Raw genomic sequence first — 17,033 nt, 5'->3', positions numbered from 1 at the left:
GGTTGAGCGGCGTAATCACAGCGCCTTTGGTCCCATCATCTCCGGAGCGGCGGTGGCGCACGGCTCTCTGCGGGGATCGGCAGCGCGTCGCTCGGCCTCCAAGTCCAGCAGGGCAGCCGGTGGTGGTGGTGGTGGCGGCGGGAGGGTGGTGGCGGAGGGCGACACTCTGGTTCATGTGTGGTTCGCAGGGATGGAGATCACACCCAGAAGATCACCCTGGCTCGGCTTGATTGTGGCGGCGTGTTTTTTACTTTTGGCGGAGAGCAAGAGACCCCGGCAGCCGCGCTGCCCCGCTTCATGCACATGCACCAAAGATAACGCGCTGTGCGAGAGCGCGGGTCTGATCCCCCGCAGCTTCCCCTCCGATGTCATCTCACTGTAAGTCACATTTTACAATCTTTTTTTTTTTAAACATATATTTACATATGTATATATATATATATGTATATATATATATATATATATATATATATATATATATATATATATATATATATATATATATATATATATATCTGCTGCTGCAGCATACTGATGCATTCTAATGTATATGAGACAGCCTGTGCATTTTATTTCCGTAATGTTCCCACAGATCATTCGTCAAGTCAGAATTCACCGAAATCCCAAAAGAGAGCTTCATCCACACGCCTGCCCTGCATCTCCTGTGAGGAAATGTCTCTGTAATTCGGTCTTTGTTACATGTTGTCATGATCAACGCCATGTTTGAAGTCCCCCCCCCCCCCCCCCCCCACACCGTACCCCCCCCCCCCCCCCACCCTACACTTCCACTGATGCTGCATGTTAAAAACACAACTGGTGATGTTGTAGCCATTGAATCAGATGCAGCAAAAATAATGGTTAAAGAAAATATGTTTCTAAACGATATTATTTCTGGGAATCCTTCCAAACCTAAAGGTGTACCGGTAAGTGTATCTTGTGAATCAGGTTCAGATGAAATCTATTTATGGGGAATTCCCCCGTTTGAAGGGGGAATCCCCTGTACTTGCTGTCTCCCAGGAGAACCAATACATCCTTCAAAACAAACCTTCATGGACTCCTCACGAATATGGCTTGGTACCATCTTGATGGATTAAGAGATGATAACTTGTGATTCCTCTGTTCAGCCTCTTCACAGCCAATAATCTGGAATCTATAAACGAGGATGCCTTCCTTGGTCTTCCCCATCTAGAGTACCTGTGAGTAGATCTTATACATTTGCTCTTGATTCATTTAAAAAGAAAAATAAACAAAACCGTTTTTTCACCATGCTTTTTATTCATTGCCTTTTTCAGATTTATTGAAAACAACCAAATCAAGTTGATATCGCCACATGCTTTCCGTGGATTGAAAACCCTAGTACACCTGTAAGTACACCGATTCCTAACATCCTGTGCATAAACCAGCAAAAAATACCTTTAGTGGTTTTCAAAATGTGGGGTGGGGGTTGAAGAGGATGCTTCAGGAGACAAGATTTAGGGTTCAATAGGATTTTCCTCATTTCAGGTTAAACGCAAATAGTACAGGGCAGATTGATGCCGAAAACTGATACTTGGATAAAACGTTGTAAGAGTTGCGGTGGCTGTTAGGATTGGCTTGGGGGAAGTGGACTCAAGCGACACTGACACAGGAAGACAGCGCTGACTGGACAGCCATAGAAACACAAACAGACTGACAACCGGAACAGACAGGAAAAGCCCATTAAATACCAAAGCACCAGGTGATGACAATCACACAGGTGAAAGACATCAGACACAAGGAGGAGAAGCCAAGGAGACTATTGACCCTGACAGTGGCACAATAATTGTTCAAGAATTAGAAAATGCAAACTCTTGCATCAATCATGGGACTCTAATATTGTGAATGCATTTTAATCTAATATTGGACCACTGTTGTTATCCGTAAGGAGTGACTGTTCAAGGGTTAGTTGTTATTTGTATTAATGCAAAGTGTTGTAATCTGTGCGCAGGTGCAAGGAAACCACTGAAATGCTGACAAAGTCTATTGCACAACTTTAATTGCCACATAGATATTCCTCAAAACACAGCTGGTGACGTGATTTTAAAGCAAAGTCAATGTTATACTGATATCAAATTTATATTTTAAACACAGATCCAGCAAAACCCTTTATAAATAGGTCTGCAAAGTATGGAAAACCATCTTTTGGGTTTTGATTTACAAGAAAACACCTGCCCTATGACACCAAAACCTTATGACTTGAACGTATCATGTATGTGTCGTGATGCCTGACGATTATGCTGCGAGAAAAAACAATTAATAATAATAGTCGCATCAAGCTCCTTAGAAACAAAGTCGACTCGTTTCCTTTTTTTTTGTAGCAGAGACAGCTGTGAAATGGCTGAGGAGGCAGTGCTAAAAATAGCTTAATGTTTCCTCAAACTCGCAATAAGCAATGTTCCTGCCTTCCCTCTCTTGGGTGACTGTATGTGACCAAGCTCCATAATGGATCCACAGCGAGCTGTGAAGAAATACTGCAGTACCACATCTACACTTAGCATTCTGTGACACCTGAGCACTCCTCTGATGATATACAAACAGCACATTTGTATATGAAACAGAGAAAAAGCAAGAAAAATAGAAGATTAACCCTGTATTACGGTATTTCTTTCTCTTTTATTTTTATCAGGAGTCTGGCCTACAATAATCTTGAAACTCTACCCAAAGATCTGTTCAAGGGCCTCGAGGCCTTGACCAAAGTGTAAGTATGAATGTATTTCTCGCCACACAAAGAAATGAATCCCATTAATTTAGAGAGCTGACATTTGCCGCTGCGATGAACAATGAGTATTGTGTACAGTCGTCTATTTTTAGAAAACTGTGTCTTCATTCCACTTGAGCCAAGGCCGGGAAAACGTGTGGGCAGACGGCGCTTTTAACACCATTAAAATTGCATGCGGCAGCGAGGAAGACTGATCGTTTGTAATCTATCAAATGCTGAAGACGCTCAGTCCCTCCATGGAATACTGAGCACATATTTTCAGAGACTGTAGGTTAGTTTCTGTGTTGTGTTTTTTTGAGGGTTTTTTTTTCTCCCCCATCAGAGACTTGAGGGGAAACCAGTTCACCTGTGACTGTAAGCTGAAGTGGCTGGTGGAGTGGATCTACAACACCAACGCCACCGTGGATCAGCTCTACTGTAAAGGCCCCGCCGCGCAACTCGACAAGAAAATCAACGACCTGGTGCCGCAGTCCTTCGACTGCATCACCACAGGTTATTAAAACTCCACCGCGGTTTTTGATTCGACTCGGATTCCTGAAGATAACTGTTGTTCTCTGGACATATTCAGTGTTGAGTGAGCTTCTTTTTTCTTTTTTTCTTTTTTCCTCCAGAGTTTGCCTCCTATCAGTCGCTGAAGTTTGAGTCCATATCTGTGGAAGCCTTTTCCTTTGGGAATGACCAGTATGTGGTGTTCGCTCAGCCCTTCATCGGAAAGTGCAGCTTTCTAGAGTGGGATCATGTGGAGATGGTCTTCAGGAACTATGATGATATTGACAGTAAGTCATTTATCAAGTACGTCATTTTAAATGTACCCCGATGTTGTGAGTTTAATAAAAAAATACCATGAAGCAGCTTATTAATTGATAGGATCATCTTAAACTTTTCAGAGACTTGTGACTTATGACTTTTCAATGTAACATTGACTTATATATTTGTTACAATACGTTTCCTTTTGACACATTTTTTTTCAACCTGTTGAGGTTGTGACGCCAACATTAATAAACGTCTACCTGGAGGCTTGAAATGTGCAGTGAAATAATCAGCAAATCACACAAAATAAGTTAAACAAGAACACAAAGACAACTCTGCACTTGTTCTCATTAGCAGTCCTGTATTTTTTTTTCCAAGTTTCAGTATGTTTGTCAAAACAATATCCAAAAGTTTATAAACAGTGTAAACATTCCTTTTGAAGCTTAAATAAGGAACACGTGCCTCAAGGAGACTAGCTGTAGAAATTACAGTTAAAACAAAATGCATGGCAGTCCATAAATAAAAGCAAGCAAAGAACAAATAAAACAGATCGTCTTGGGTTTCGGTTCCCTTGATGTGAAGAAAAAGCGATAGCATTATTGTTACTGTACACGCACACACAGGAAGTGGTTGTGGTCTGAGACTCAATCAGCTGTACTATAAAGGAAAACATGAAATAGAACTCCTAAATGTGATTAATGGATAACATTTCTTACAATGATAGGAAGGATATGCACGGTCAAAGAGTGAAATGGTGGAGATAAAAAAAAAAAAACGTGTTTCGTCCCCTGTTCAAAAACATTTGCTTGAGTTTAGTTGGTGACTGAAGAGCTCAGGAGCAGGATCATCCGTCTCTCTGTGATTCGGCTAGATGGGATTCCATCCATCTTTGATACCGCTTTTTTTTTTTTTTTTTTTTTCAAAATGTGCTTTAAAATGTTTCATACCTGTGGATGATTTAAATTCACCAATTCATGTCACTGTGAGACGATAGGACTAACCACTCCGCCAGACCACCGGGATGTAGTGCTGCGTGATAATCCAGTGTCGGCGATTCAGACCCCGTGCTGGTTTTTAATTTCTCTCCGTCTCCCATCAGGCACATCCACAGTCATCTGTAAACCTCTGGTCATCGACGACCAGCTCTTCGTCATCGTGGCTCAGCTGTTTGGCGGCTCTCACATCTACAAGCGAGACACCTCGGCGAACAAATTCATTAAGCTCCAAGGCATCGACATCCTCAAAATCCGCAAGCCCAACGACGTTGAGACGTTCCGCATCGACGGCGAGTCCTTCTTCGTCATCGCCGACAGCTCCAAGGCCGGGTCCACCACCATCTACAAGTGGAACGGCAACGGCTTCTACTCCCACCAGTCCCTCCACCCGTGGTACCGGGACACGGACGTGGAGTACATGGAGATCTCCTCCAAGCCTCACCTGATCCTGTCCAGCAGCTCCCAGAGGCCCGTCATCTACCAGTGGAACAAAGGCACCAAGCTGTTCGACAGGCGCACCGACATCCCGGAGATGGAGGACGTTTACGCCGTGAAGCACTTTCAGGTCAAGTCCGACCTATTCATCTGCCTGACACGCTTCATCGGCGACTCCAAAGTGATGCGCTGGGACGGGGCCCTCTTCAGAGAGATGCAGACCATGCCCTCTCGCGGCTCCATGGTGTTCCAACCCTTCGTCGTGGGAAGCTGGCAGTACGCCATCCTGGGCAGCGATTACTCTTTCACCCAGGTGTACCGCTGGGATGCCAAGCAGGGCGAGTTTGTTCGTTTCCAGGAGCTGAACATCCAGGCGCCGCGGGCCTTCTCCCCCGTTTCTATAGACAACCGTCAGTTCCTGCTGGCCTCCAGTTTCAAAGGGAAAACTCAGATCTATGAACATCTTGTCATCGATCTGAGCAACTGAGTGAATCTTTTTTTTTTTTTGCCTGATTGATCAGTTGTTTCATTTTTTTTTTTTTAATGTCTGAAGAAAGCACTAAGCAACTCTGACAGTGTTGATCCTAACTTGAGTGCGGCAGACTTTCATCCCACCCATTTAGCAAAAAAAATAAAATAAAAACGGAAATCTTTTGAATCAAATGCACGCAAATTTTAAAGAAGGCATAGATCTCAGCCAAACAGATTAGCCTGAGATGCATGCTTAGTTAATTGTATGCATCTCAAGTTAGGATTACAGCCAGCTTGTTTATCAAGTCATTAATGCATGACAAGAGCCTTACACAGGCCGCCTCATTCTCAGTAATGCAGCATCCATGTTCATAAATCCATCAAATCAACCAGTAAGGTTTCTTTTCTTTGCGTGTCTGTGTTCAGCCTTACATGTTACTCAGCAATGTTTATACATTTGTAATCTCATATATTTATCTACAGAAAGTAATAATAAAATAGTACTTTTTAATCGATGGACATGTTTAACTGAACAAAATCTGCCAAAATGAAATGTTTACATTTTTCTGTCTTTCCATTTGTAAGCTTGAAGATTTGTAAATGACGTTTTTTGTAGGTTTACGAGGGACCACGGCCGCTGGATATACATTTGTTACGGAGAAGGATTTAAACCGATGCTCATGATTTGACAAATATCAACAGATTTGTGTAAGAGTCAACCTGTATATCCTTGCAACTTACATTTTTATCGTTAATAGTTTGTATGATGTTTAAGGTATTGAAAATAGTTTTTCCACAACTGGGAAGTCGTGGAGCCATTTTCAACAGTCACATTAAAAAAAAAAAAAAAAAAATACTAAGTTTACTGTTCATACTGCTTTATCTTTGGCTAACATGTATTGAAAATACATCAACTGTGTCATAATTAGGACTAACATGCTACTTAGAGTCAATAAAGTTTAACGTTTCATCTGAGCTTCCTGCACTGTGTAACGCCACACACCAACCAGTACAGCCACCTTGTTTCTTCAGAAAGGGTCAAACACGTGGCCAGTGGGCCACAGGGTCTGATTGCAAAGAAATAACTGCAAATCTTACAACCAAAATAACAGGCTGTGTCTAAATTGTCCACAGGGGGGAGTTAACGAGTCACTGCATAGGAAAATGGCAGCAAAGGCCAGAGTCGTGCAAAAGCAAAGTTATTACAGGGAAAATATGATATATATATGAAGAAATTGTGCAAATGTCCTTTTCTGCATTTCACCTGTGATGAACTTTCATCCTGGTTTCTATAGTCAGCAGGGATCAGCTCCAGTACACTGCAACCCTCAGATACAAGATGAATGGATATTTAGTACATACTTCCAAAAATCTCTGCAAAAAAAATCGTATTTGTCTTATTCAACGTTCATTTTACCAGGAAGTATACAATAAAAGGGTTGTGTTATCTATAGGAACTGTTTGCCACTGGTTTGAAAGAACCTCTGCTTACAATTAGGATAGAATAAACTGTTTCAGCTCTGAAAAGCTCAATAAAATGTGAGAAAAGAGTAAGAATGAACGACGATTTTGGTCAATTTTCCTGTACGATAACTTGCTTCCTTTGAATCACTGCATCGATATGGGTGGATATTAGTTTTACTCAGATTACTGGTACAGCACACCAACGGAGAATCTAAATTAATACAAACAAATAAAATCATTTTTATTTTCTCCAACAAAGTGCACGCCTCAAATCTACAAAGCAGCACATTACAATGTAATGGAATAAATACAACAAAATTTGCTGAAATAAAAAAAAAAAAAAGAAAAAAAAAAAGAAAACAAGCAAGGAGATACACAAGTACCTGCACAATCACACTGGTGGCAGGATAAATCAGCCTCTTTAGAAAGGCCTTGCAAGAAACACTGATTTTTAAAGTTGAGGTTTTTTTTTTTTTGTTTGTTTTTATTTTCAAGTGAAGTCATTTTCAGGATTTTTCATGCATCTTCAGTTGTTGGGAGAAAGACGTATCCTCCCCTGCTTTCTGAAGTAAACTGATTTAAACCCTGCATTTTTTTTTTTTTTTTTTTTTTTTTTAATTATCATTTGTAATTGGGGATTACCAAACTAACATGAAAGAAACACAGGTGCATACTCTCATGTCCATACACGTCACCCTGGAAAACTTGTGCAATGGCAGCAGGATCTCCTTGTCGCCTACCTACTGCTGAGAGAAAATAAAGTGAACACATGTTTCAGTTTTAACTGACGTTACTACTCAAGTCTATGTGGTGCAACTTAGTGTTTCTTTTTTTTTTCTTTTTCCCCCCCCAAGAGGCAAAAAAAAAAAAAAAAAAAAAATAGAACATAAAAAGGCAAGGGAACACATCCCTTAATATCCCACAAAATAATTTAGTGCTCTTTAAATAAAATTAAAAACACTATTTTCATATGGTGGCTCTTAAGAAAAAAAACAAAAACAAACAAAAAAAACCTCACAGACTGAAAGAATAATGCTCTAAGAGACATCAATTATATTAGGAAAGAACTGAAATCCCATGAAAAAAAAAAAAGACAGTATTGACAACAAAATTCTGTACAGAACACAAAATCAATATACAATACAGTACCTGCAGATGTTATGCATACAGTACAATTCTCTTTTTACATAGTTTTTAGTATGGGCTCCAGCCTGATCTATATACTGACTTAACACAGGTGGAAAAGCGGCTATTTTTGCTTACAGTAATTTTAATGGTTATTCAGCGAGGAGAGTAGATCTTGTAATAGGCGCTTAGAAAAAAAAAAAAAAAAAAAAAAAGACTGAAAACCTTATTGCAGGATGGTCATCTTGGGTTGCATACTGCATGTGTTATATGAATGTCTCCTCTGACACGGAGCAGCGGGCTGATGCGAGAGACGGCTGGACGGAAGAAAAAAAAAAGGGGGGGGGAGAGTTAGCAGGTTTTTCTTGCTCTCCATCACAGAGCGATCTCTCTCTGATCCACTACCCTGTACAGTACATTCGTGGCCAGTATTGCACGTTACCAGCCGAGTCCACCCTGATTCTGCGCGGCGAGGACCCTCAGTGCTGAATGTTGTCCTGCGAGCCCAACACCTTTATCCAGTGACGAGATGAGACTGTGGCCGGAGCTCGCCGAACACCGACGGGGGGGGGCGGGGGGGGGCGACTCCGTTGCGTCATCACAGCTTGAGCTCGTTGGCAATTTTGCAAGCGATGTTCTTGAAGGCGATGGACGTGCCCGATATCCTCTTGAAGCGCACGCCGTTGAGCGAGAGGCGGGGCAGCTTGCACACCTCCATCTCCCACTGGACCAGATTGTCCTGGCGAGCGTCGCCGTGCACGCAGAAGAGCAGGAAGCGCTCGCGCTGCTCGTAGTCGCAGCTGTTGGCATCCAGGACTTTCCGGATCTCCCTCATCATCTCGGCAGGCTCCATGGACGAGGTGGTCTTCATGCTCCAGGTGAAGCGCAGCGAGCGGGGCTTCGAGTCTCGGCCGCCTTCCTCTTTTGTGTCTCCGGACGCACTCCTGCGACGGCGAGAGGAGGGAGGGGGGAAGAAGATTAACGACACACTTTACACAAATATGGCCAAATCGTGTCTCCAGTGTTATTTATCTCATCAATAATGCTTTTTTTGTAGAGTCATGAGACTCTCCATGTCGAGCAGGACACTTCATGTCCCTCCTTGTTCTGCTTTTATTTGAAGGTTTGTATCGTTTGTGCCTTTTTATACCCGCTTTACTTGTATTTTATAGTTGATTTTGTTTTACATCTTATGTTTTGAATTGTAATCCACTGTACAAATAAAAAGCGGCATGGTATACTTGACTTGATAATATTTCATATCTGTAGAATTCATCAAAAAAAAAAAAAAAAATGCAACGAGTGAGTAATTCATCTTTTTCAATATCTGAGCTCATGACGAAGAAGACATGGTGTTGAACCTCGTCTGTTATTGCACAGTAACAGTGTGAAGCCACAAGGGCATTATTTTAAAACTTTCAATATGCAAGAAACAAAAAAATTAAAAATAGAAGGAAAACTGAAATAATAATCCTAAACAATAATAACCATGTATCATTACCCTTCAACTTAGATTAAAATACAGAAACTTTTCTGAGCTGAATGAATGTTTGTAAACTTTAATAGCTGTAAATAAAAATAATGAATCTACATACTGCTAATATTCAACATTGTATATGATTCACATCATTTCTAAAGCACTGTCATGGAAAATCTGCAAGCTCAATCCAGTCAGCAGCAAAGAAACATGCTTAAGAAGTCAGTGGTTAAGTAGTGTAAATGTCTGACTATCATTTTTGGATAAAAGTGTTTTGGTTTTTCTCGCCATTGAATTAATAATTTTGACCTGGTTTTTGTAGGATCCTCTTTGGGGAAACAAGTCAACTTGCTTTACTTTGAAAAAAAATAGAGCAGGTGTTTTAAAACCAAACAACATTGATCACAGTGTTTAAAGGACGACTCTCTTCAACGGCGAGTCTCCCCTTGTACGCGGAAGAGAGCAAAAGTACCTCGCCATTTCTGAAAATGAAATCTGAGTGTCACACCGGTCAAATATTTGAATTTTGTCTTTGGGAATCTACCTGGACTAGTGGTTCATGGACAGTATAGTAGAGCGTAGTGCAGTAGAGTGTAGCAGAGCAGTTTGCAGCAAAAGTATCCCTAGACTGTACACTGCTCTAATCCAGTCTGCTGGGTTGGCCTCCAGTGCCTTGTAAACTTAAGTTGGATGAAGCAGTATGGACGATGTACGGGCAGATGGACTGCAGCCTCATGAAAGGTACAGTATACATTTTGACCAGGTGGTTACAGCAATCACTGGTGAGACATGGATTAGCAACACTGCTGTACTTGTACTTCTGGGACAGCTTGACACCCCCGTTTCTAGGAGCATTAGAATGAGGAGGTGGGGGGGGGGGTGGTCTGTGAAACGTCTTAATCGAACTCTCACCTTGGTGTTTCTGTCCTGGCACTGGCCTCCCCCTCACTAGGCACCCTGAAATAAACCAGGAATAGACTTGTTATTCCCACAAGCTGATATCAACAAGGGTTCCCACCCCGCCTCGCCCCCCCCCCCCAACCCACCCACTACCGGCACCGACTCCCCATCATCACTGGACACAGAGGGGAATTGTCAGGCATCATGCCAGGAAAGAATCCACGCTCCTTGGTTTTTGGGGTTGAGCACACACTGAGGTAACTGTGACCGTTGGAGGGTATAGCTCACATAGACCAGATGCATCATCCCACACTACCACTCTACCTTTCCTTAATCCCCACTGATCTGTGAAAAGTGGAAGAAAAAAAAAAACCAAACAAAAAAAAAAACAACCTGTAGCTCTAAATCTGTGATTTGGCCACTGTGATTTGTCTGGTCTTCTGTCATGAGGAGGGGGGGGGGGGGGGGGGGGTAAGGAGAGGAAAGCTAGCAGCTGGAGAAGCAGATATCTGGTGGCTTAGTGTAGAAGAAGCTCGTGAGCTATGAGGTTTCGCTGTAAAGGACGTGGACACAAGGGGAGGAAGTACACGGCATAACAAGGGTGTCATTAGGTAAAAGGGTGTGGTGTCGTGGGCAAGTACGCAAAGGGGTTAAGGAAACACGGGCCAAGGTCATAGTGGGCACAGAGTACGTTTGGTTTTTTTGGGGGGGGGGGTTTCTTTTCGTTGGACGGGAGGGAACAGGTGCAGCAAGCGTTATGTTTTCCTACCTCCGGGTCGACCTGAAAGACAGAGCTCTATGCAGGGAGAGAAGGAGAGAAAGCTGTGAGCTTCTACCAGATGGAGCAGCGTGAAGGTGACACTGCTGTATGGACGAGGAGGGTCAGTGCTTTGCTCGTCATAGTGACAGCAAAGTGTTGGTGGATCCAGAATAAGCACTGGGGACGCTCGGCAATACAGAGGGAGCGAGTGTGTGTGATAAAAACTTAAATAAATAACTTCTTGTATTTAACTATGTACCTACAGCCACAATGCATTGCGTGTTTTTTCCACTGTATGCAGGTAATTTTTTTTCCTGTTTTATATTTATCAGACAGGTGGCCTGTATATATTAAAAGAACATTTTAAAAACAGTTGGTACCTTTTTAAGACCCATAAAAGAACAAAATAGCATGGCTGTAGCAAAAACAAATGAATAAATAAGAAGCAACACAACATATATACAGTGCTGTCATATGAAACACATTAAATTACAATAAATATGTTTAAAACTGTTAGATATATAAATAGAGCTCATCAATACTATACTTCATAACTATATTCATACTAATGTAAAAATGAAAAACTTTTTTTTTCTTAAATCAAATTTAAAGAAGCTTTCAGGACCTGAATAACAAAAATAAACCTTTTGGTGATCAGCAGTGGCCTTGTTGAGTAACATTTCTGCAAATTATCAGTGTTCCAGTATATTTAGCATAGTTATTAATAATGGCTGTGGATTCAGTCTCATTTTATATCGCTCTAAATTGAAAAGTATTATGGATACCACAACTGTTCATTTCGGTAGTAAGCTTTTCATTATTGTGGTTTATGACAGCCTTCAGGCTGAATCGCTCTCGGGCAGCTTCGCTGTGTGCTTCAATGCAGCTGAGCTGCTCAGCCGCTTTGCCGTCACTGACCTGCGGACAAACTTGGAGGTGATTTTGCTGATGATCCCTGTGGAGGTGCCCCTGCGTTGCTGAGCGAGGGCCCCTGTGTCATGGGACAGTGTGGGCGAGGCTGGGGGGCCGTTGTAGGTGGCGCTGCGCCGGTCTCTGAGCTGAGCGCCGTGAAAGGTGCTGCGACTGGTGGTGCCACGGGGGAAGCGGTTCTTCTCCGGGGTGCTGATACTGTGTGCTGATGGAGATGTGGAGGGGCCACGTGGAGAAGAGCTGCAGAGCAAGGAAATGGCGGAGGAGATGATCAAATGGCTCTTTTGATCAGAGACTGTACCGTATGTTGCTGGACCGAGAAGGCCAAAACGCATCCCGTTCTTCACGCGAGCTTGACTGGGCCTGCTCACCTGGCTTTAAGCTCTGTGTTGTCATCGATGGGGGGCAGAGTGCTCTTTGACGGATGTCCCGATGAGGACATGGACTTGGTGTGACGCGGTCGCGTTGAGCCGATTGCAGTCGACGGCGTGCTGCCCGACACCTCCGTTAAACTGGTGATGGAAGGCAGATACAAAAGGGTGAAGTATGGCTCATAGTATAGTATTGATGCAGGGAACACAATCTGCCTGAGGACATTAAGTACGCCGAGTGAGGGATCTCCTTTAGTTTATTCATGTAAACATACTTCTATGGGAACTTTTCTTCATTTGATCAAAGTTGCAACCGTTTTCTTTTTTTACAGTTTTTATTCGCTAAAATGTTTTTACCTTCCTATTTTTTTTTGTTTCACTTTACCTGCAAAGCACACATACAGTACATTAATTTCTCAAAGTGCCCTATAAAATGGATATATTTCTGCTATATATATATCGTTATAGTGCTGTGCAAGATTTGAATGACAACCTGTTGCCAAGAAAGTGGCTAATTGTCAATAAAAAGTGATTAACGACAAAAGAAATCAATATTTCGTGTGACCACCCATCAACTTTTCAGTATTTGAAGAAACTCTGCAGACTGGTTCAAATTCTTGTGTCTCTTCATGTAACAAACAACCTCCGTGAGGTTAAGACCCCAGTGGAAGTCAATACTTTTACTTCCAGAACTTCTGATTTGTTTTTTATAACCAAAGGTAGTAGTTAATAAAAAATTATTTACATGATTTGGATTATTTAATATCGGAATCGTAGGATTTATTTCAGACATAAAGGTTTAGAAAGTCTTGCATATTGCAAGAAGGTCCCCAGTTCGAATGCAGGTTGGATGTGTGTCTGTCTAATAATGGACAGGTGACGTGTACGGGACGCTTCTAACAGTCAGATGAGATTGGTTCCTGAATGCTGCAATATAATGGTATATCATAGAGATGTGAATGTGAATGTTGCCCATTTACCTGCTGTCTTTGCCATTTGGAATAGCTGAATATCGGTCAGTGGAGGTTCGTTCACATACATATGTGTTCCTACGAGTCATTGAACCATTGGTCTGCTAAAGTAGGAACACAAAAGGCAAATTTTAGCATTTTACGTTCAGAAAAAAAGAAAAAAAAGAATATGCGGCACAGAACAAATATCTTCTCTGCACTCTTCTCACCCCGACAGCACTTGTGGTTTTCTTCCTCTCCTGCACTCCCAACGGCGAGGCGGGAACGTCTCCTTTAGAAGTGCTGAGCTCCAGTCGACGTGCTCCGTCCCACTCCTCTCTGTGGTCGCTCTCCACACTCAGAGCCTGGCCACGCTTGGTGTATGACACCGCCGGTGGCACGGATGGACCCACTGACGGAAACAAATTCACTTAAGTCTCACATAAATATAGTATTCCCCACGACTCTTCGAAACGGGACTTTGGAAAACACACAACCAGACAAGGACAGTGTCTTTGTAACAATGGCATCAAGCAAAGCCACTCTGAGCCAGGAGTTACACGTCAACCACACTGTGAAATATGATACACGGCAACAAGACTTTTGTTTCATGGGTCGTACAGTTATAGAAGCCAAGGTGAGCAAAAGGTACAAAGCAAAGCTGTTCCCTCCTCATGCTTTGAGGTGCTGTTCCTGAGAGCTGCAGGGAAGCAGCCAGCCAGAAGATGGCGCCAGATACAATGGCTCACATGACATAGGAGGAAGCTGCTACACAACCAGTGCAGTGTTCAGGTTGAGTCACTGACATGGGCGTTTAAAAAAAAAAAATACTGCGATTCAAAAAAATGAATCCAGGGTTGTTGCTTTCAAAATTTTTCGTAAAATCTGCAAACACATTTGCCTTATAGGTAATTAAAAGGTTTGACAGAACCAGCATAGCTGAAAAGTCTCTCGTGCTTTGCACAAAGGCACATCAGCGTGTTTACTGAGATCTTATGAATGAGTCAATCTTCAGCGACTAGGAGTAACTTCCACCTACACAACACGCAGCCGCCAGCACTCTCAGAGCTGGGAAGAACGAGGTTACTTTACTTGGCTTCTCTACGGCACCACCACCACCACCACCACCACCACCATCATCATCCCCACCATGATCGCTGTAGCGGCGTTGCTTCTGATTGGCCGAGATGCTGCGTGTGACCTTGGGGTGGGCGGGAGAAATGCTGGAGCTGTTGTTGATGTCACTGGTCGGCCGCTGCCGTTGACCCAGAACGCTGTTAGTCAGAGGCTCGCTCCCTTCGAACTGCAACACAAGAGTCACACCGTGAGGGGACGTGGGCCACATGACATCATGCCACGATGGCCGTGGCGGTGATGTCAAGTTGATGCAACGTAGACCAATCTCACCTCTGGGGCTTTTCTGCCCAGCAGCAAGTAGGTGGCCATCACGTCGTCATATTTCTGGCCCTGTAGAGACTCGGTGATCTCGTCTTTGGGGAACCCCATCGTGACCATGAGTTCTGATTGAGGACAGACGCAGACATCAGAGGTTACGTGCTGCACACGACAAAGGGCAACACCCACATTCACTCACATGTACAGCCACACACAGAGACGCACCTATTCTGGATGAATCACTGAAGTCCGCCTCAGGCTCGATGTAAGGTTTGAGCTCCTCCTCCTCATGACCCACATTCATCCAGTGATCTTTCATGATTTGCTAACACAGAAGTAACAAGACCATTAGAGCTACACACGTCCACTACAACAGCAATTCCAAGTATAGAGGGCTTATTCTGTCTGTTACTTATTTCTGATAATCATACGACGTGACAGCAGCAACCCAAATTTCCCTAAAAAATGGGCTGCTGTAAAAATACCAATAACAACAGCACACAGGCTTGTCCACATTTTTTGAGCTCTGGTATACTGGGTCTTAAACTGCATACTGATTTTTTTCGGTTTCACCTCAGTCTGTTTCAAATGAGCCCAAAGAAAAATGGATCTTAGACCCTGGATCATGTTTTCGTATTTGGTCCCTACTCAAGTTAAATTTTAGCCGTACAAATGCAGGAATGAACCGTGTTCATTAACTGTGGTTTTTAAGCCCATGCACTGATCTTCATTACATAAGCATGTCGGTTTCTGATCCCCTGTTGACAGAGAGCTGGGACAATATAATCTTGTTTCTCCTCTCTGTGCACAGATTATTTATTGATGTGCTGCAAAACTTAGGCCAATAAATGTCATCCTTTCAAAGAACACTTCCACATTTAGTGTCCACACATTCAGCTTCTGAGCTCTTTTTATATCTCATCATGTTAATGATTCGTGAATTCAACTAATTAGCTCTGCAATCTCCCTTCCCTGAGAATTTGTCCAGAGCAAACTTGTTACTCTTTTTCAAATTCGATAATCCTCCTCAGTTTCAAGTCCTTCAATTAAATGTAGGATCTAAATGATTTGCGCAATTTACATTTTATACAATGTCCCACTTAAGGCTACAGATGCAAAACAAAAACACTGCAAAGATGAGAATTGGCAATGGTAAGATCAATCGTTGGTACTGGTGGAGAAATCTTTACTATTGAACCTCAGTCTGGTCCAGAATGCGGGGGCGTATTGACCCTGGACAGTGATCGCCAACTACACTGAACAATATGTTTTGCAGAAACTAACTTCATCTCGAATCACGGATACAGTGAAAGCTTAATGTTTAGCTCTAATAATAACATCTGTTTTATGATCTGAGATGAAAAACGTTTCATTAAATCATTATTTGACAGGCCATAAAAAAAAGGCAGGTTTATAATAAACAACAGCAGCAATTATGTGCTTTTCCAAAATGATGTCCAGAAAGTGTTGCTTCCAAGTGTCTTTTTGACTGTTTGAACATTTATGAATGTAGAACAAATAAAAGATGTGTCAGAGAAAACTCTGGTAATACCTCCAAACTGCCTCGTTTGACGGGATTGAGCACAAGTAGTTTCTTCAGCAGGTTTTCACAGTCTGTGGACATGTAGAAAGGAATCCGGTACTTCCCCCGCAGGACCCGCTCCCTCAGCTCCTGCACGCCAGAGAGTAAAACCAAACAAGCCTTAAGTTACAAAAATTACCAATAAGAGAGCATCTTCTTCTCTTTTTTTTGGTTCATTTGGACCACATTTAAAACATTGTATTAAGCAGTTCATTTAATGCATCAATCCATGTAAACATTGTTAACGCAGAGTCCATACTTTACTTCTTAAAAACCCTTCTCTAGATACCAGACTGAAGCGCTTTCCTTTCACTTTGGCCTGTGCTATGCCGGCAAATTCAGATTCAAATATAATTATCCATCCATTTAAATTCATAAAACTCATTCAAATGATCATTTATAGTCCCGCCTGGAAGCAATTTAGATTGTTACAATGTTTCAAATCCAAGCACAGTAGCTCACAAATAAAATGTTCACTTGATTTGGCTCTATAACTCTTACTGTTTGGAACATCAGTTCAAGCTGTCAGCATGTTTCAGATAAACAAGACCACATGTGGGATTTTTGAAATATGATGCCAAAAGTGTTCAAACATTTTTTTTTTAAACAAACTAATCTCCTGCAATCGGCTACACCAGTAAAATAATATCACTATAAAGTAAAAATGATTACACTCTTACCATATTCCTTT

The 17,033-nt window shown here is 42.3% G+C and overlaps 2 protein-coding genes across 5 annotated transcripts in view; one reads left to right on the top strand and one right to left on the bottom strand.

Annotated features, from left to right (window-relative positions):
* The first annotated feature begins 165 nt into the window (after window positions 1–165).
* Window positions 166–6,357, top strand: LOC308138110 (leucine-rich glioma-inactivated protein 1-like). Its single transcript, XM_080507085.1, has 8 exons — window positions 166–378; window positions 593–664; window positions 1,125–1,196; window positions 1,293–1,364; window positions 2,645–2,716; window positions 3,060–3,229; window positions 3,349–3,513; window positions 4,587–6,357. The coding sequence occupies exons 1-8, from the start codon at window positions 191–193 to the stop codon at window positions 5,402–5,404; spliced, it is 1,629 nt and encodes a 542-aa protein (XP_080363211.1). The 5' UTR covers window positions 166–190; the 3' UTR covers window positions 5,405–6,357.
* Window positions 6,358–7,068: 711 nt separating this feature from the next.
* Window positions 7,069–17,033, bottom strand: part of mark1 (MAP/microtubule affinity-regulating kinase 1) — a 32,317-nt gene continuing 22,352 nt past the window's right edge. Inside the window, exons 9-18 of one of the 4 annotated variants that reach the window (XM_080507494.1) lie at window positions 16,313–16,432; window positions 14,986–15,085; window positions 14,773–14,885; window positions 14,458–14,668; window positions 13,596–13,777; window positions 13,396–13,490; window positions 12,416–12,556; window positions 12,033–12,284; window positions 10,367–10,411; window positions 7,069–8,921 (exon numbers count right to left, since the gene is read on the bottom strand). In XM_080507494.1, the coding sequence (XP_080363620.1) occupies window positions 8,576–8,921; window positions 10,367–10,411; window positions 12,033–12,284; window positions 12,416–12,556; window positions 13,396–13,490; window positions 13,596–13,777; window positions 14,458–14,668; window positions 14,773–14,885; window positions 14,986–15,085; window positions 16,313–16,432 (1,605 nt within the window). In that variant the 3' untranslated portion in view covers window positions 7,069–8,575. The remainder of the gene's footprint in view (window positions 8,922–10,366; window positions 10,412–12,032; window positions 12,285–12,415; window positions 12,557–13,395; window positions 13,491–13,595; window positions 13,778–14,457; window positions 14,669–14,772; window positions 14,886–14,985; window positions 15,086–16,312; window positions 16,433–17,033) is intronic. The other 3 variants (XM_080507496.1, XM_080507495.1, XM_080507497.1) reach the window with 3 other exon arrangements.

The sequence above is a fragment of the Blennius ocellaris genome (assembly GCF_963422515.1).
Source record: "Blennius ocellaris genome assembly, chromosome: 13".
NCBI lineage: Eukaryota > Metazoa > Chordata > Actinopteri > Blenniiformes > Blenniidae > Blennius > Blennius ocellaris.
The sequence above is the reverse complement of the archived record's forward strand: the minus strand, read 5'-3'. Positions and strand labels throughout refer to the sequence as shown.